This window comes from Pseudopipra pipra, chromosome 8 (assembly GCF_036250125.1).
Source record: "Pseudopipra pipra isolate bDixPip1 chromosome 8, bDixPip1.hap1, whole genome shotgun sequence".
NCBI lineage: Eukaryota > Metazoa > Chordata > Aves > Passeriformes > Pipridae > Pseudopipra > Pseudopipra pipra.
This window is the reverse complement of record NC_087556.1, coordinates 34,884,172-34,904,384: the sequence shown is the minus strand read 5'-3', so window position 1 is coordinate 34,904,384 and position 20,213 is coordinate 34,884,172. Positions and strand designations below refer to the sequence as shown.

General features: G+C 41.0%; 1 protein-coding gene across 8 annotated transcripts in view; it reads left to right on the top strand.

Annotated features, from left to right (window-relative positions):
• Nucleotides 1-4,408: 4,408 nt before the first annotated feature.
• PLEKHA1 (pleckstrin homology domain containing A1) overlaps nucleotides 4,409-20,213 on the top strand; it is a 32,835-nt gene continuing 17,030 nt past the window's right edge. For 5 of the 8 annotated variants that reach the window (XM_064663606.1, XM_064663609.1, XM_064663607.1 and 2 more), the window contains exons 1-2: nucleotides 4,642-4,799; nucleotides 19,165-19,325. In XM_064663606.1, the coding sequence (XP_064519676.1) occupies nucleotides 19,185-19,325 (141 nt within the window). In that variant the 5' untranslated portion in view covers nucleotides 4,642-4,799; nucleotides 19,165-19,184. Of the gene's footprint in view, nucleotides 4,597-4,641; nucleotides 4,800-19,164; nucleotides 19,326-20,213 lie in introns of those variants that run through there. The other 3 variants (XM_064663610.1, XM_064663608.1, XM_064663605.1) reach the window with 1 other exon arrangement.

The following is a 20,213-nucleotide window of genomic DNA, read 5'->3' as shown; positions in this document are numbered from 1 at the left end:
TTGTAAATATGCTTTAAAGCAGCTTTTGAATTAAACTCTCTACTTATATGTGCAGGGATTTTAATGCTTCTGCTCCTTTCCTCCCTATGGGAGCGTGGAGGGAAGAGATTTGTCTGTGTTGCCCTCAGAGTGGCCATCACAGAGTTCTTCTGTAAGGCAACAACTGTAGGGAAACCTTCTTGAGTGCTTTAGCTGATTGTCTGCAGGGATGGAGAGGATGTTTTTCCTTCACTACCCATTAGACCAGCTCAGAAATCAGTGTTATCTTCCTGAGCTTCAGAAACTGGCCATAAACAAGGTGAACAAGGGTCTACTCCCAAGGTAGACAGGAAAACCTTGTTTCTTAGGGTCTGTCTTGCTCATGTGTTTAAGTCACAGCAACTGGCAACCCTGAAATAAGAACAGTTGGTCTTCCCCAGGTTACACTGAAGGAGCCTTGGAGAATTTTTGGTCTATTTCTACGTTATGGCAAATAATTTAATTAGGTAATAAATACTACCTAATTAATCCCATGCCACTGCAAAAAACTCAGACATTCATCTTCTGGCATAAAGTTTAATGACTGAAAAGCTTTCCTTGGTTGCTCACACTGAAGGTGTCAGCAGAGTAATGACCTTGCTTGGTCACAGCCTCTTAGAAAAGTAGTCCCATTGAGGTCAGCAACACTCCTCTTAAAATAGTGCTCAGGAGGCATACTGCATGTGGATGGAATTTGCAATATTGAACCCATAAAAAAAGGATATAGTGACAGCATTTTGCACCACACTTAGTAATTCACTGTCCAGGCTTTTTCCTGTTTTCCACTGCAACATAACTGTTATTTTTAACAAAACCGTTTTGTGTAAGGCCGAATTAATTTCTTTAGAGCAATGAAGTGAGGTTTTGTTCCTATCTCTTTATTTCTGCATATGTATAAAGTTTCTGAACTTCCTCTGCTAGATAAAATTATCCATCATGAAAATACAATTAGAAAAGTGAAGAATTTTGGAATTGTTGAATATTTTTGCTTCGTTGTCAAGACACTGGAGATGTGTATTTAGATATACAAGGTATATGTATTATGTGCATATTTATATTTGTATATTTGCATATATAGAGATAGATATATACTACTTTGTATGCTACTGCTATGTATGTGTATGTTCTACTGGGAATTTCCTTGTGAAATAAACACTTGTTCTCAAAGGTGCACGTTGCCATAGGTCACTCACCAAATGTTATTTATTATAGACTATTTTGAGCAACTGAAATCCCAGCAGGAATTGATGTCCAAACTCTCTTACCCATTTCGGTGATGAGAGACACAAGCAGGTCCTGAGTAAAGGATTGGCACAGGAGGGGCCTGCCAATATTTTTTTGCCAGACGTGAAGGCTGTTGTGAGGATACCTGCCAGCATTTGAAAACTGTGAATAGAGACAACTGGAGAGGAAGTAAGTGCCTGTTTCATAATTCTGCTGGAATATACTGGGCCCTGAACCAAATTCTACATTGAATTCAGTGGCATTGCATGGGGCTGTGCAGACTTTACTCTTGAAAATTTTCAGACATGGCAGGGTAGGTAAAATACAGATTCTGTCCTTTGCAATCTCTGCACTCCTACTTTGCATTGCAGAGTAGGAAAGTCCCCACATAATCTAATCACTTCAGATCTGAAGTTTACCTGTTTGTCACTGCAATTACATTCAACTCTTACATTTGCACACCCCACAGAGAGGAATTCTGGAAATACTGAGGTGCTTCAAAGTCAGTGAGCTCAGCTGAGCTTTAAGTGGACTGTGTACCAGGACAAATCATAACACTAGAGCTACGAGCAGCTGCTTACTGAAAGCAAGTTTACTTTCAATTGAGGCATTAGAAAAAACTATATTTATGGTATATTATATACAGATATATATACAGATATATCTTTGTCTTGGACAAAGATTCCTCTCTCTTCATCTTTTGGCTTTCCACATGTGTATTTCATGAAAATACTTTTGTGAACAGCACAATTTACAGAATTTGGCTATTTTAAAGTCTTTGTATCTCAGCGTAAGTAAAGATAGTTCTTCATATACCTGATTGTCTCCTCACTAAATTGCAAACACGGAGAGAATTAGGCCATCTTAAAAGGAAGGTTGCAGCAGTCTTCCGTCATGGAAATTATGGTAAAATACCATAAGAGCTGTGTTACCTGATTCCAATAAAATATATTCTTTCTTTTAAATGTAATAATTTATTTTTTTTTGCCTTTCCTGAGTCCTATTGTCAGAATATATGGTTATTCAAATCATATATGTGTGGGAGGCTGGAGAAAGTATTTGAAAATTAATGCACATCAGAATACAGGCTGCCACAGTTTTCATGTGTTATGGGATGACTTTTGATTGCAGGGGTTTTTGACTGCAGAAAGGGAGCATAATTTTGTAAAGGGCTCTTCCATGTGCCATATCCTGCAGTCATTCCATGAGCTGCCACAGTCAGGATAGTTCTGTCAGGAGGAGAAATGTCAACTTGGAACTTCAGCGGGGGAGGGACGTGGTGCCTCCCACTGTTAATTGTGTTGCATTAACTCCAGGACAACACTGTTAAGTGAGAACCAACCAAAAAAATGTATGAATAATTGTGAGGGAAGTCTAGATTGAAAAGTTTCTGGCTCGTGCAGCTGCAGAGTGTGTGACCTCTCCAGGGTTTGATAGGGAAAAGTTGCCATGGGAATGGTGCAGCATTGTTTGCAGCTGACTTCAGCTTTTATTGTTGTGCTCTGATTACAGCTTTTGTTTCACTGTGAAGTATGGTTGTTACATGCCAGCTTGAAACAAAGATGTATTTACAGGGTATAGCCGGGTTCAAATGATTTCTATAATTAGAGAGAGCACTACTTTAAGCAAGGGAAAAAATAATCTTTATTACTATTTTCAGAAAACACTAAGTTTTTCAGTATAAATTTGGTGTATTTTCCCAGTAAAACTGGTTAAACATCATTACTGGAAGTTGCTATTTGCCACTAGGACCGATGGCAACAGGCTCTGAGGCAGCACCTGAGGCTCCAGGGCTCTCTGAGCAGGGAAGGGCAGGGGCTGATTTTCCACATGTCCAAACTGTCACAGAGTCACAGAATATCCTGAGATAGAAGGATCATCGAGTCCAACTCTTGGCCTGCATAGGACAACCCCAACACTTCCACCCTGTCCCTGAAAGTGTTGTCCAAATGCTCCTTGAGTTCTGTCAGGCTTGAGGCCACAACCACTTCCTTGGGGAGCCCATTCAGTGCCCAGCCATCCCCTGGGGGAAGAATCTTTTCCTGATATCCATCCTAAACCTTCCTTGACACAGCTCCAGCTGTTCCCTCGGGTCCTGTCACTGGTCACAGTGTGATGCTGTGCCTGATGCACTCCAGGACACAGTTGGCCCTTCTGGCTGCTCGAGTGTGATCTTGGTACCCAGTGTGCAACAAGGCAATAGTTACACACTCGAGGGAGGCACAGATCATTTATTTCAGAGTTGTGCAAGCCTGGGTGCTCAGTGGTATTCCATAAATCCAGCACACCCCACCAGACTTTCTGCACCATTATTTATACACAGAAGTTCAGAGTTAGTAACAGCTGCTCTATTAGGATTGGTTAGTCATTTCCACAGAAATTGCATAATCCCAGAAAACTTTTATGCATGCTCAGGGGAAGGGTCTTCACCAGGGCAGGGGTCTCTTTGATTGGTAGGTATGATTTTTAGTATTATAATGAAGATAGTTGAGCTGTGGACACACAGACCTTGAGTCTTCTGACAGTTTAGCAATGTACACATCACCACCTTGATTTACTGCATCTTTAAATCTTTTTAGCTCCAGGATGTCCTTGAGCAAGAGAAGCTAACTGCTGTGAGTTCTAAGGGCGCAGTGCTAATTTGTATTCAATTTGCCGTCGACCAGGACTCCCAGGTCCCTTTCCGGGATGTTGCTCTCTGGGGTGTTGTTCCTCAGTCTGTCTGTACATCCAGGGCTGCCCTGTCCCAGGTGCAGAACCAGGAACCTGCCCGGTAAAACATCACATGGTCAGTGATTATCAGTTCACAGAAACAGAATGTTAAGGGTTGGAAGGGACCTTAAAGCTCATCTCGTTCCAACTCCTGCCATGGGCAGGGACACCTTCCACTGGATCAGGTTGCTCCAAGCCCTCTCCAACCTGGCCTTGAGCACTTCCAGGGATGGGGCAGCCACAGCTTCTCTGGGCAGCAGATACCAGTGCCTCCCCACCCTCACAAGGAACACTTTATTCCCAATATCCAACAGTCCCTTCCCCGCCGGGGCCTCCCCATTAAACACGACACCACTATCACAGTAACTGGACTACAACTCCCACCATGCCCCGCGCCGCGGTGCCGCGCCCCCGGCACCGCACTACATATCCCAGCAGGCTGCGGGGCGGCGGCGCATGCGCAGGGAGGTCTCCCGGTGGGGTGGCGGGAGGGGCCCGATCCCTCGGCGGGACTCGGGAGCGGGGGAGGCTCCGGGCCGGGAGTGGGCCCGGCAGCGCCCGGCTCTGCTCTGCTCGCGGCTCCGCCACGGCTCTCCCTTCCTCGCGGCCCCTGTCACGGCTCTCCGCACTGCCAGCGCTCCAGTAAGTGCGGCGGCCCCGCCCTGGGTGATGCTGTTCCTCCCGCGCCTGCCCGGTGTGTGACCGCGCAGAGCTCTGTCCCGCTCCCGCCGCGCCGCTCCCTCCTCTTCCCTTCCCGTTTTCCCGGGAAGCCGCCGCCGGCCGCGGGGGCTCCGTGCGTGTGTCACCCGTGGGATCGCCCCGGTGGCGCTGTCACGGCCCCAGAGGTAAGGGCGGGGGTGGGCGAGCTCAGCGCTCGGCACGGGTCGGTCCCCTCGCAGCCCGGGGAGAAGGGGCGACGTTATCCGGGCAGACCCTGCAGGGGCGGTGCGGGCTCGGCTCGGGGATCCCAATCCCGAGCTGCAGCTCCAAGGAGGAGAGCAGTGTGGCTGGGACAGCCGGCGTGTGGCGGTGGGTTTGTTTTTAGCCTTCGGAAAGGCCCGTGTTGGAAAGCTGTTGCCCGTGTTCCAGGTTAGCTGTAACCCGGGCTGGTTATTTACTGAGCCAGAGCGATTTTGAATGGATAACTTGACTATAAAAATGAGCGTTAAACTGTAACTACTGTTGTTATATCCGCGGTTTTTATCACCTGTAAAATTCCGGATAGGCGTTTGACGTGCTGCTGGCTTAATACGGGTTTAAATACTGCGTGTGTTGTGCAGTTCCCTTAGGAAGGAGTCAGGCATGACCTTCGTAAAAGGCATTATGTTGTTGCATAAAATGTTTGCAAAGTAACATCAAGAGGACAGCAATTTCACTTCGGGGAACAGGCTGCTGTTTTGAGGCCTTTTTAAAAAAAAAGTGTCTAATTTTCACTTATCAATGCACTGTGTTTATAATCAAGCAGAATGAACAGTCTTCAAGAGGGGAAGCGGTTATTAATTTGTTAGGCTGAGCGTGTGAATTAGGCCTGAGCAAAAGGGGGTTACTTATCTGAGTAAAGTTGAGCGGTAGAATTCCTTTTTAAATTTTTTTAGGTTCTCGAGAGCTAGATCTCCCTATGCTTCACCTTCTTACCAAAGCACAGTACTTTTAAAGAGACTGCTAGATGTACAGCAAGCTGGACAGCATCAGCTTTTTTGTTGCCTTTTGACAAATTCCTTACCTTACTCACAGAGGCTGTAATGTCTGTAAAGATAAATTTTCTATTCTCTTCAATTATCCAATCCCACACATGGCACTGGAAGACAGAGTCATATTTGATCCTGCAGTTTGGGCCTGTGGGGTGTGAGGAATGGCTTCTCGCTGTTGAATGCATCAGGGCTTGTTGGGTTTTGCATTTTTTTCTCAGATTTGTCCACTTCCTTTTTTATATTTGGGCTGTATTCATTCTAAAGCAGCACAGACACAGTCTTTACTGAGCTGGAATTGTACCTGGTAACTTTGATGATGAGTTATTCTGTCTTACTGAGTTTACTACGCTGCACTTTTAAGGATGGGGGGTTTTTTTTAATACTTTTGATTTGGAAATAGTTATGAAGGGTGATAAATTCATGTCAGTTTATTTCACAGCTGAGTTACAACTTCAAAGCAAACTCAGCAGTCCTCAAGAAGGTCTCTACGTCCAGTTTTGTAAAGGAAGACTTTTAAGTTTTATCACTTGTTCTCATGAGGCTCCACACTGGATAAGTTCACAGAGCACTCACTGCATTCTAGGGAGTCTTAACAGTGAGTTTGGAACAGTGAACTTATATTTTAGGTCCATTCAGTCTTGTTTCCTACTCTTGGTTATTTTTAGTTGAGGGAGTCACACAAGTAACAATACATAAAACTGTCAGGTTTGTAAAGCAAAGAAGTGTAGAAGTGCTGCTTTCCTGTTTGTCACGTGAGTAAGTGTTAAAAGTGGGCTGGAATCTCTCATGGGAGCGAGAGATGCTGAGCCTGGTTGGTATTTGGAGGAAAACTGTTTAATTCAGGGATAGGTAAGCACTGATGCAGAACGTGATAATTCAAGAAATAATACATGGGGGGTTTATGTATCCTGGATATCACTGAATGCTGGGCTGCTGGAGTCAGCTTTGCATAAAAAATGAAACTTTGTGTGACTCTCTTATGTTCTATTTGCGGTTATTAAACATTGTGATTTGATTTTGTGAGTGTAGAAAATTTAATTTCGAGTTCGTCAGTTCTAACGATACAATCTATTTCCTTAAGCTATTTCAGTGCTTTATAACTACACTTGGCCTCATGTTCCACTGTGTGGCTCTGCATTTTAAGGGTGAAGTTAAAGAACAACATGCACACTGGGTCACTGACAGGTATATTGCAGTGTTTAAATATTTTAGAGGAGGAGATGCTTTCATATAAATTAGAGAGTAGGCAAAGAAGAACCAGTGTATGAAGAAAGTAGGCAGCATCTTATTGCTTTTCCTCCTTCTCTCCCCCTGTATTTATCTTTCCTCAGCAGTAGTAACTGAGTGACAGAAGACAGACACACACATGGGGAATAAGGAAGGCATGTACATGAGGAAGAGACATGACTGCAGGAGAAGGCCTTGTTTTTTCCAGGTAGCTGTGGCTTATTTCCCAAGGCAGGGGAGCTGTTTGAGCTCACATAAAGGCTGCTGTATGTCAGAGCATTAGTGCAGAGGAGAGGAAGTGCAAAAGTCAGTTTTTATTGACTGTAACAGATTAGAAAGAACTTTAGGACATTACTGAAATGTGAACAGATCTCTGCTTGTAACACAGCCTCCAGTGCAGTGTTGGATGTAGCCCAGACTGCCAGGCCTGCACAATTCTTAATCTATTTTAGTAGATTTAGGATTCCATCGGTGTCTTTATTACTGACTGTTCCTGGTTATTTAAGCTGACAGTTATCAGAGTAAATGCAGTTCCTTCAGAGAGCAGCAAACCAGCAGCGTTGGCAAGTGAGTGCATGTTCTGATGAGAGGTTCCCTTGCATGCTCTGGTGTGCACTAGGATGTGTCCAGCTGTGCATCAGTTTAGACAAACAATAACTTGTGATACCAGAGGACGTATCTTTCTTGCAGGGTGGTTTTTGGCAGGTTGTTTGTTTTTTTTTTTGACTGATAATTATGACAATAGAAATATTCTTAGAAAATACTTACTGAGGTTTGGAGCCAAGTGAACCTTTGTGCAGTTGTATAATTGCATGAAAGTACAGGATAGTAGCTTACTTCAGTGCCAAAATAGGGGAATTTAGGTAACTGGCTTTAGCATAAAACATTTTTACAAAGTGTAGCGAGTGCTTAAGAAGTCACCAGGAAACAAATTATATAAGAAACAGAACAGTCAGTACGTGTATTCTTTTGGTTTTGGGCCTAAATGCAATAAGACATGGCTAGAAGCATTGCTATCAATGATTTATAAAATTATGTAAGAAACCTAAATATCAAAATTCTAGTGAGCTTATCTGACATTTAAAAATAACGTAACTGCTTTAGAAAAATTTCCTGCTGAAGAGGTCAGAGTAGTGAGAGTGGTTTGAGTTCAGGTTTTGAAGTTACCCTTTAATGCAGAGAATGACTGAAATGAATTAGAATGGGAGATATGGCAGAGCCATTTCAGAATTTTTTTTCTCCTCTTGCACTGATCTCTCAAATTAGGGCTTTGAAAATAAATGGGTCTAAGGTCATCTTGCCACATACTGTACCCTAACTGTGAGAAATATTTAGAAAAGTGTTCATATATGGCTGAATTCTATAAATAACACTTTCCTCTCAGTGCTAGGTAAAGCAGCAGGGTTTTGTTGCTGTTGAGGAAGGAAGCTGGTTCATTGTCTCAGCACTAAGCAGCATTTTCTCCCTCCAGGGACTTGCAGAAGCATCTAGAATGTGTAGGTGTTTCTTTAATCTTGGAGAAGGAACTTATTAAGCTTTCTGGTGCAGAACTATATGAGCCACTTACTTTTAACAGATGTTATCTGCTCGAGGAGGGAGTTGCAGGTCTGGTAGACATTTGTGGCATTCAACAGTTTAAACAGTTTTCAGGTTTGAACATATGCCTTTGCCTTAAAATCTGAATAGTTTCAGGTATTTTATGTAGAAGAAAGGTGGTTCAATGGTGAGGTTGCTGCTCTGGGACTTGGGAAACAGGTTCAGCTCACTGTGTTGCCAAAAAGCTTCCTGTGTGGCCTGGGACAAGCTGCTGCTCTGTCCCTCTGTTCTCATACTGAGACTGCAGGGCAGCAGCAGCTCTGCCTTGTGGGAGCATTGTAAGGGTATGTCAGGTTTGATGTGTCCAGTGTGCTAGTCCAGGTGTGGTAATAAAGCTCCATTGTGCTGGGAGGGAGAGGCTGGAGAAACTGCCCAAGGTAAAAGCCAGGGATGAACTCCAGGCAGGAGGAGTCAAAGCAGAGTAATAAGTGGGGGTAAAAAAAAGTTTTGATTGGAAATATCTTGGGTCAGTTAAAGACAGAGAAAACAAGTCCTTGAAACTTTAGGGAGCGCTGCATTGCTTTGCTTGTTTAACAAAAATTTATAACAATGCTTAAAATACCCGAACAAACATGCAAATCTTTTCTGTTATGGCTCTGCCACGCAGGGAATGGTAGCAAAGCTCTCTGTGTTCCTTTGTTGGCTGTTCTCTTCTTTGGAAGATGGTTTTAATTCTAGCTCACCATTGCATCCAAATGTTTTGGGTATCAGTTTTGTTCCTTTGTTCTGCTGGCATGATAGGCAGAATCTCTTAAATTAGGCCTGATTTATTGACTTTTCGTGTGAAAGAGGCTGAGAAAAAATAACTTCTGTACCTCCCCACTGCCCCAAGGGGGAAAAGAATTTGCAGCCACCCCTAAAGAGCAGTGTATTTAGTAACATTATAGAGCTAAAAGTATTTTGGATCTAAAACTCCTCTGGTGCAAATAGGCCCTTGTCATTTTTATAAATTGAAAATATAGACTAGACAACAATTATCAAGCTTTGCAAACATGTTTTCATTGTTGAGAGTCAGCACTCCCAGGAACAGTCTGGATACTGACAGATAGGTGATAAATTCGTTCATTTAATATGTAATTGGTTTGATGTGTATGTTCTCCTTGGGTGCTTTGGTACCCACCACATTTACATGCCATGTCCAAGAAAATGTGTTTAAACTTGTTCAGACTAGTGACTTAATTAAGTGTTCTTCTGTTAAGCGCTAGAACAGTTACATGCCAGGTTTATTGTAAGAGTGAACAGTCCTCTTAAAGCTGCACTTCAAAAGATGTTGTTAAATATATTGGTTAACTCTTTAGGGAGGCCTAAAATGACAAATGCAAACTTAGGCTGTACTAAAAATTTGTTTGACAAGTTATTTCCGTGTCTAGTAGACTCTGTGCCTGTGTGTGTGCATTTAGTGCTGCTTAAGGGATGTTCTTGATTCAGAAGTGTTTTTGCTTATTCAGGACTTCTGGCTTTGGGTATATTGGTTTTTTTTCCTCATTAACCTTTTTCTTTTTATTTTTTCTTCCTTAAATCAAGTTCACTGCAGGTCCTGTAATTTATTTATACTGTCTTGCTAATTTGTGCAGTGCCCTGTTTTTTGGGTGGAGGAGCATGATTTCTTCAGAAGGCTCCTTTGCTCCCTTCTTGGGGGAAGGCAGCAGGACAGTGTGTTGAAAATCAGCCTGTTGCATGTTCGTGGTACATCCAGGATTTCCAGGCACGTTGTTGCACATCCACAGGACTTGTGATCCCTCTGGAGTGTTTCCATCTCGCTGTGTGTAGGTCAGACAGGAGCCTGGTGACTTCCTGGTGCTGTTGGGATTACTGTGTAGGTGGAATGGTGTTTTTCTCCATATGCACTGTTTACTTGGGGTTTGGGAACCACCTCTGTCAATGCAGAGCAGCAGCTGAGCGGTGACTGGTTTTTGTGTCACCCCACAAACAAGAAGAAAGGTGAGGGAGAAGGTCAGCAACCAGACATGGGCTGTACCTGGGGTGAGGACAATTCCTTGGGCTCGTGGCTTGTTTCTGAGGATGAAGGCTGCTGGAAATTAATTCTGTGAGAACTTACAGTGAATGATGTGCTTCAAGTCAAGTGCTTGTGTGCTGGCACTGTGCTACAAAACCTGTCACTGCAGATAAGCTTTCACTTTTAAGGGGTTTCTTTCGGTGTCAGGTGAGACTTTTATTAAATATGCCAGCGTGGGATTTAATGTTCTTGATTTAAGATGTATAAAAGAAAGGAGGGGGGAGGCAATGTCCCCAATATCTTGTCATTTGATGGGAGCTTAATTTTCCCCTCCCACTGTGGTAAACAGGAGCTGACATGTGTTCTGTAAATGCATATTGGTTCTCTTACATGAGACAGACAAAGCCTTGTTCTCCCTAAAGAGCTTTCACTACACTTGCACTTACTGAAGAGCTCTGAGATTAGTCCTAATCTCTGTGAATCCTTGTGTATATAATTGATAAGTGAGCTGGATTCTGGAGGAGATATCTGGTCTTTGCAGTAGAGGGAATTTTGGCCCACATAGTGACATGCAATGAACCAAACATGGTCTGTATTGAAAAGTCCCATGGTATTAAAGTAACAGTCAGGTGGAATTTTTAACAGCAGTAATTTTTCCTTTACAAAGTTTTAATGTAGAGGAACTGTGGCCTTTTTTTAAATTATTCTGCATTGAATTTGCTAAATTAGATCTATAAAATCAAATTTGATAATCAGTTATTTGCTTTGAGTGCTTTGGTTTCCATTAAATCCTTTTACATCTTTCAAAAGGGCCAAACCACATATTCATCTGATAATCTTCTATTCATTATTTGATACTTTAAATTAACTGAAAATTCAATTATTTACAGCCCTTGTTAGACTCCAGTTTGGTTACAAGTGTTAAAGGAATATGCTTCCTTTGAGCTCACTGTAGACAGAGTTGTTAAATGTTGTCCTAGACTTGTGCTTGGAGGGAATAATATGTGATATGTTGTGCTCCTAGTAGGCAGATGTAATGTGAAGTCACAGTTTGCAGGTATTCAGCTACTCAGAGCTGCCTTTAGAGTGTCTTAAATATGTGGAGTTGAATGGAATTGGTCTGAGCGTGATATTTTCGCATTTAAATTTGGAACTTGCCTGGATCTCTGTGCAAAAGGTAATCCTTTACTACTGCAATGCTCTTTTAATTTTTCCTCTGGCTTCCACACAGTGTTTTCAGCACAACATTTTGGTGCTACTGAGACAAATAATTTCTTTTCTTTAAGTAGTACTTTCAAAATTAATTTAACACACTCCTATGTACATGCTGCTATTTCTTTAACAATGCTAAAGTACTCTGTGAAAACTGAAGAAGATATTTTCAACTCACTAATTTCCTAACCAGCTGGCCTTTTCATTTCTTGAATACTTCACAGGAAGGAGGTCTGTGTTTGTTTATACTGCTGAGTTTATACCCAGGATTCAGAGTGAAAATCAGCAAGACTGGCTCAAAAATGGCAAACTTCTTTTTTTAACCAGCCTCACCTTCTTTTTGTATTGAACTTCCTCAAGTCAAACAAGCCTCACCAGGATTTATAGTTTGAGGCAAATGGGAATTTGAAATAGATGGCAGTGTGTGGAATCCCAGTGCTCAGAGTGGTTGGCCTAAATGGAACAGTTAATAATTTATTATTGAAATTAAACAGGGTTTTTTTACGAATGGTTAACTAGTAATAATAATAAGTAATCCTAATAAGTAATATGCTTATTCCCTGCTTAATTTCTAATTTGTTGTAGTTGTCATGAATGGAACAATTTCTGTAGATGAAGCCTGTAAGCCTTTTCAAGAACAAGGACCTGATTTGTCTGATTTGGTGTTTTGTAGATGGCACTTATTTAAAATTTTGAAAAGGTTTATAATAACGTTAAAAATCATTGTAAATAATAACCAACTCTGAACCTGCATTTTTAAGCATTTTAACTAGTGTGTAACTGAAATTAATGAGCATTTAAAAACTTGAGGATTGTGTGAGATAAGTCAAAGTGAATTAGAGTATATATATTTTGGTTTTGTCATACCTCTCTCTGGTTATATCTCATTTTGGACTAACTTTGTATTACCTGGACTGAATATGAAGTGATGAAAACTGAACTTCTGACTGTTGTAAAGACTTGGCATTATTGACCATGTTCTTTCCCTGTCTCTTAGCTTTGTTATTTTTCTTTACTGCTTTGTAGGCTGGTCATCATAAGTTATTAATGAATAAATTCCAAGAGGGTTTTTTTATAATGGCCTCATTGCACAGGGCATTTAGAGGGACAATTAAAATACTTGTTTTAGCTCGGCAAAACCCATTGATAGGCGAGGTGGGGTTTTTTTTGGTTGCTGTTTTGGCTGTCTTAAGAGATCAGTGACAGAGAGGAGTTTGCATCCTGTGCAGTGCATTTCCTCATATCCCAAAGCCTTTGGCTCCTATTGCAAATACCTTGAGATGGAGGAAAGTAGTTAAATTAAGAATAGTTAAATCAAGAGCATGAAACATCACTGAGAGAAATTTCTGCAAAAGTTTTTGAGGAAGTACCAGTCTGTTCCATTGTGGAATTTGTAGAACAGTACTTGAAATAGGCCAGTGAGGGATGGATTCAGGTAACTTCAGAACATTTTCCTTAGAACTCCAGTCTTCCCCTAAAACATAATGAAATTTTTACCCAGGCAAAAGGAACATTAGTAGATAGTATGGAATAAAATTAAGTCATTTGACTTGCTGGGACACTGGGACAGGCAGGAATGGGTGGCTTACCCTGACTTAACAAGTCTTCCTGGAAAACAGCAGATCCGTGTTTTGAAGACAGAATCATGACTGAGTAAGACTTAAGTGCAAGATAAGGCTGCTGGTTTTGTGAGATGATTCATCAGTGCAAAGGATGATTTTTCTATCTTGTGGTCTGGTTGGGAGTTGGATTAGGTACTGGGGGAGGGATGTGGTGGTTGATATCCCTTGTAGTTTGGCCAGGGGTAGGAGAGGTCAATGCTACCAGTGTTGACTTCAGGTTTTTTAATTTTGAAAAAAATTAGTTATGTTTAGGAATTCTCTTCCAGGTGAATACTGGCCTTTTGCAGCTGCTTTTTCCCTTCTTTTTTGACCACTTTAGAGAAGAAATATAAATTTAGGGGGCAGTGTTTCATGGAGATTTCCACTTCCCGTTCTTAGAGGTAGTTAGAACGTTGGTAATAGTGTCATAGGGTTCTTGAAATCAAAGTTATGTCTTCTCTGTTAACAGAGGTATCCAATGTCTGTTGTGCCCTCCAGAACAAAAAGGAATCAGTGAAGGATCTTTGGGAAATAGAAAAGCTTCGAGTGTAATTTTAAATTCATCAATTCTGAATTATCTTTGGCTGTCGTCAGATTTGCAGCCAAATCACCTCTCCAGCTCCTGGATTAGTGTTTTTCTGTCATGTTTTTTGTACTCAGGAAATTGTAGCTTAAAGGGTTGTGTGAAAGATGAGCAGAGACATTGTCTCGTAGTTTGAGTGATCTCTGTGCTGGAGGGGCTTCAAGGGGCTGAAAATACAGAATTTTGAACTGCTGTCCTGGCAGATTTATGGGGCTTGTTTTTAGAGGCTGTTCTGAGCTGGTTGTCTTAGGGTTGGGATTTCCCCCCCCCTTCCCTTCCTTGTCCTGAATGTCCTCAAGAAGGAAAGCTTTCATTGCCCTGTTCTTCAGGGGATAAGCAAGACAGTCTGAACTCATCCCTTCCCCTGGGGAGTCAGTAAATGGTCAGTAAAGAGATGACCAGCTGGACAGGAGCTGATTTACTGCAGGAAGCTGATAGTAATTGCCTGGGCAAAACCCAGGAGCACTCACTAATTGAGCTGTCCCTGGAAGTGCAGGAAAGACTGGACATTGCTGGGGATGCTGCTCACCTTCCCTTTGTGGTGATGGAGCTGGTGTAAACAGGAGGGCTTGGAAAGGGAGGTGGGGAGGAGGGATGGGCATGACTCATGGCATCATTTTGTGTTTATCAGGTGGAGTTGTGCTAAGGTTGTTCTTCATTTCATAGACATGAGTAAGTAGGTAATGTGTGTTTCTTAATCTCCTTAGCTAATAGGAAAAGAACCCCAAAGTCATCTCCTGGGGTAAGTTAAATCCAGAGTTTCAAATGTCCACACCTTAATAGAACAGGAAGTACAACTGTTGCTCTAAATCAAAGAAATAAAAGTAATAAATTATACCTGGAGCTTGGGGAAAAGATGTAAAATAAAGCTAAAAGGTGAGCTAAAATATTGCTGTATTTCTTAATCAATCTTTCCTGTGGAAAGCCTATTGCATGGGCTTTTTATCCAAACAAAATTCCACTTTGTCTAGTCAGCCAGTGCTCCGTGGTTTGTACCTACCTGTGCTCAAAGGAGAGGTTGGGGCATAGGAAGGTCACCTGGTACACCACTGCAACAATCTTGTCTAGACTTTATACTTGAAGATATGGAGGCTGTGACCAGTCTGTAAAGGAGGTGAACTCAAGAACAGGTGCTGGTGGGAAACTAAAAATAGGAATTAATGTAGGAGAGTTGAAGCTGTCTGTTATAAATGGTGAAAAGGAGATGCTTGTGTGCCTCTGCAGGTTCTACTTGTGCAGTCATGCGTTTGCAGGGAGACTGGAGAAGGTGATCTGGGATTTTTATTTATAGTGGTGCCCAGGCAGCCTCCAGTGTGTGATATAAATGTTGGGGAATGCCAGTATATGTTGCACCCCAGAGGAAAAGAGCGGGGAGAGGGGAAACCCGAGAGAAGCTGGGCTGATGAGGTATGTACCTACTTAAATTAGTGCACTGCTGCTGCAAAGGGGGATGGAAGGCTTCAAAAATAAGTGAGACCTCCTCACTTATAACACAACCCTCCAGGAAAGAAGTTAAAGGAGCTGAGAGTTTTCTCAGTTCTTACAGAGTGTCACTATACACCCACAAAAATGGGTTTTCAGAAATCTTTTCGTTTCTGGTGGATTATGGTGAGAGCCAAGAGGAAATGGGCCACAGGGATGTTTTTTCTGAAGCAGCACTATGTCACTGACCCACATCTCCCCTCCCCTGTTCTCCCACCCAGGAGAGGGAAGGCAAAATCAAATGAAGTTTTATGTGATCTATAAAAGGTTTGATACCTTCATCTCTAAGAACTCGTGATCTTTTTATATTGGATTGTAGAAGTGGGCAGAGGAGTTAATACACTGTTCTGTGCTGCAGATTCTGCTGCAGAAAATAACTAAGGGTTTGTGTAGTAAGTGCTGTAAAATAGACACAGACCTGGAGATTTTTGTTTTATAATTGCCTAAAATAATATAATGACAAGTCACATCTATGCAAGACAGGATCTGTACTCTGAAGACGCTGAAGTTCTGATGAATTCTTAGGCTGGTGGTCTTCTAACCAGATTCCCTGTGCTGAGGAATTAATGTTGGAGTTCTGCAATTCCTCATCTGAATCTTTAGAAATAACATGGCAATTCCATCATTGCTTTTAGATCTGTCAGGAGTTGCAAGGAAGGGTATTGTGGTGGTGGTTTTGTCGTGTGTGTTCAGTCGCTTCAGTAACTGGAAGAAAGGCACAAATTGCTTTTTTTGGTTTTTTTAATATGCATTACAAATTGTGATTCATTATTGAATGCTGAATAGAGTAGGTATTTATTTACAGGGGAATCTTGCCAAGGTGTGATATAGTGGGAGCAAACTTTTAAAGCTGGAAAGCAGCTGTATGATATTATGTTAGATTTCAGTGTATTATAAAGTGAGAGGGGTTTTTATTTCATATTCTTTAAGAGCATCAATCTGGAAGAGGTCAGTAATCCCATGAGGAATTTAAAACTAATCTGAAGAAAACGGTAGTTACAGAACTGAAGTTTCTAAATTAATGGTATTTTGTGCTGTATTTTCATCAGAGGATAGAGGAGCTGCAAATAGTATAAATTTTTATGCTAGAAATTAGGTAGTAGTACTATGAAGTAGAAAATCTGTATTACTTCATGTTTGGTTTGAGTTTTGGGGTTTTTTTCAGTGAGAATTGGTTTATTGACAAATAAAAAAAAAAGCTCCTGAATTTTGTCTCTTGCCCTGGAAAAAAAAATAATTTCAAGTATTGGAGTAGTTCAACTTTAGCTAATTGTATGTTCATAATGGAGCATTATGAGCATCCTCCTTTCATTTGCCTTGAAAGGTTTTTTTTCTCATAGCTTCTCTTATAGGGGAAAAGCGCTTTGAAAATCCAGTTGGTTTTATTCAAGGACTCTTAATCAATTCGTATCTTGTTTCAAAAACAAGTTTTCCCTGTTTCATTTTCTTCACATCTGCAGAGAACACAGCCCTAAGTCTGCTCAGACAGGAAACCAGCCACCAATATTTGCTTTTTTTAGGCACAAGCCTTTTCTGGGCTTCATAAACTGTTGATATGAAGCCGAAATGGTGCCCCAGAAGTGCCATGTATTTTGTTGAGGGACCACCTGGCCCAGCTTAGGACAATGCTGGTAAATGATGATTTTTATATTCATTTAAATGAAAACCGTGTGTGATGCCAAGTTCTGCCAAATTAGAGGTGTAATTTACAGAACAGATCCCCTTAAACATGCCCTCAGCTACAGATGTGTTTATAAGGAGGTGTTGCTTCAGTGTGAAGTGATCCCAAGAGCCATCAACTGAATTACTGATGACTTTATTACAATTATGGTATTGTGTTGAGTGCTCAGGTGTTTGTTTTTGTATTACTTATTGTTATAGCTTGGTTACAGAACTTGTCTTAGATCTGTGATATTTAAGTCGTGAGTAACATACCAATAAAATTTACATTACCTCAGAAAATTTTGTTACTTTATTGAAAAGCCTACTTAAACCATTGTTGCATCTCTTAGATATAGAGACTCTTCTACCTTTTGGAGGTAGAAATTAAAGCAAATCAGAGAGGTGCTTAATGGAAAGCTTATACACATTTAATATCCTTGTACTTCACTTGTCCTTCCTCTCCTTCACAGAAACCATCTTGCATCTCAAAGCAAAGCGTGTTAACTTTGTCATACATAGCTTTTTAGTTCAATAGCTTGTAGTAAAAAACCCAAGCTAACATCCCCATGATATTGCAATCTCTCTAACTTTTTGCAAATACTGCTGAATTGAGGTTGGTAGATCTGGTCCATGGTGCAAAACTTAATGTATCAAACTTGAGTTTGCACCAAAGGATTAGTTTGGTGTTGGGCGCAAAAAAAAGGTTAATTGTTTTACAGATCAAGTTAAATGATTTAAAACTGTTTTCTAGAAATTCTTCTGGTATGGTATCAAAGTCATGACAATAGATTTGTAAAAAATTGTTTCTCAAAGTGGTTGAACCAAAATTTGTCTTGTATTCTAATTAGTCGTATAAAATGACAGCTGTAAATACAAGGATACATCTACATGTTTGTATATTGATCCCTAAAATGGGTGGTTATCTGCATATCTGAGTCCCCAAAATGAACACTGATTTCCTCTCCCCCCCCAAAAAAAAACCACTTCAAAAGCCCAACATCGTGTTGTGCTGTGGTGTATCAATAGCTAGCTACAGATAATTATCAGATGTCTGCCTCATTGTGTCTGTATGTAACTATATTTAAATCAAGTAACCTTAAGGAAATAATAAAGGTAAAGAATTTAAAGAAATATTAAAATTAAACTTCCATATTACACAGCGAAAGCTGTAAAATTTTGTGAAAAGTGTGGACTGCTTAAACCTTCTGTTTCTCATGTTAATATTTTTGGATCTCTACTATTTCTGAGTATTGTAACAAAATGTAAAGACTGAATCATTTCTTTCCTGCCCTGGGAAAGATTGGCATCGACCTGATTTTTACCATTTAAATGTCTGTTCATTGCCATTTTTAGATAAGGATGCAAAGTTATCTTTGGTCTTACACAGCTGACTCTTAAGGTAAAATGACTGTCCCATAAAATAAAAGGAAGCAAAACCAATGATGCAGTAGCTGCAGTAAGGCAGAGCCATAAAAGGTGAAGCAGGCAAAATGGGGATAGGTGGTCAGCAGGGCAGATTTGAATTATTTTTTTTTTAAACAAACAAACAAAAAAGCCAAAATAAATTAAAAAAAACCAAACCTGTCATTCTCAGACCTTAGTACAAAGTGTGTTCACATCTCTGTTGCTGCTCATACCGACTGCATTTTGACTGTTTAATGTATAAGGGTGAAGCAATTTCCGTTCTTGGACACGGTTAGACGTGAAGTTCTTTTTTGTAGAAGTAAAGAAAATTGTGCACAATGTTTCTAAAAGCTTTTTACTGAATTTGCCTGAGCAAAATATGAAAAATTGCATTGGGCAGGAGAGCTGCTGACAAAGGTTCTTTCTTGCCATGAAAGGCAGTGTCAAAGGAGGAAGTGTAGCCCCAGTGTTCTCTGAGCTTGGTGCGTGTCATGAAGGAGGATCTTTATTTTTTAGTGATCTTGTAAAAGCTAGTCTAGATCTCATCTGCTATTTACCACTTTTATTTTTTAGGCTATTAGATATCTAAGCACAGTTTTCAAAGAAGAATGGAAGACCTGTCTAAAAATTCAGTGGCAGTGGGGGGGAGCAGCTACACCTCACTTGCTCTTCCGTAGAAACCTCTTGAACCTACGGGTTGAAACTGCTCAAAATGTCACGGGCAGGCACAGAACAGGGTTAAAATTAGCAACGAGGAACTCTGCTCAACTTGTGTGTGTGTGTTCTGTTCTGCAGTGTGATGTCCAGGGTCAGAAATGCCTTATGTGGATCGTCAGAATCGCATCTGTGGTTTCCTAGACATTGAGGAAAATGAGAATAGCGGGAAGTTTCTGCGGCGGTACTTCATCCTGGACACACGGGAAGACAGCCTGGTGTGGTACATGGACAACCCACAGGTGAGGTGGTCTTGGCAGTAGTTTCCTGGTTTATATCAATTCCCACTTTTTTTTCGGATTTTTTTTTAACAATTTCACTTAAGAAAAATGGGGTTTAGCACTAGGTTATGGGCCCAGAAGCTGAGCAAAAAATAAGTTGCCATAAGCGAATTAATTGTAAATCAGTTTAATATAACCTGATGAGCCAAATCACATACATGCAGTTTTAACACAGGTGTTTTAATTCACCTTTAGCCTTATGTGGAGGTGTGTAGTTTTCCTTACAGTGTGACTCATTTAGCTGTCTCATATTACTTTACCTCAGCAGAATCAGTTATTGAAAAGCAATTCACAATCACGCCTGCAGTTGCAATCCAGCATGAATGAGGAAAGCTTGTTGTGATGGAGAGCATCCTTTAGATAAAAGCTGCTTTTACAGTATACATGGATCCATGTGTTTTCTAGCATAGGGAAGGACAGATAATTGCTTAAGTTTTGGGTACAGAGACAGTAAAAGCACATGATCCAGGTCAGCTGGCAGCTGCCTGCCAGGAGAACATCCATGTACCATTCTGCCAGGAAGACCAGAGATAAAATGCAGGAATCTGCTGTTCAAAGGAACCAGCAAAACCAAAATGTAAATGATGTGCAGCTCGATGAATGTGACTTGTGACTGAAGCATTTAGCAGTTCTCACTGAGGAGAAAAAGAATTGCTGGAAATAAGAGACTTCAAACATTTGGTCTCAGTGGCTGGTATGAAGCAGTTTTGGTTTTTTTTTTTCAGTTACTCCTGTGATGTAACCAGGGCACATGGACAAAAACTTGAAGTGCTGTAGAAACTGCAATTTTTCAGAAGTTTTAACACTTAATGCTATTTGCAGTGCACACCCAGGCCTAGTTCAGGCATT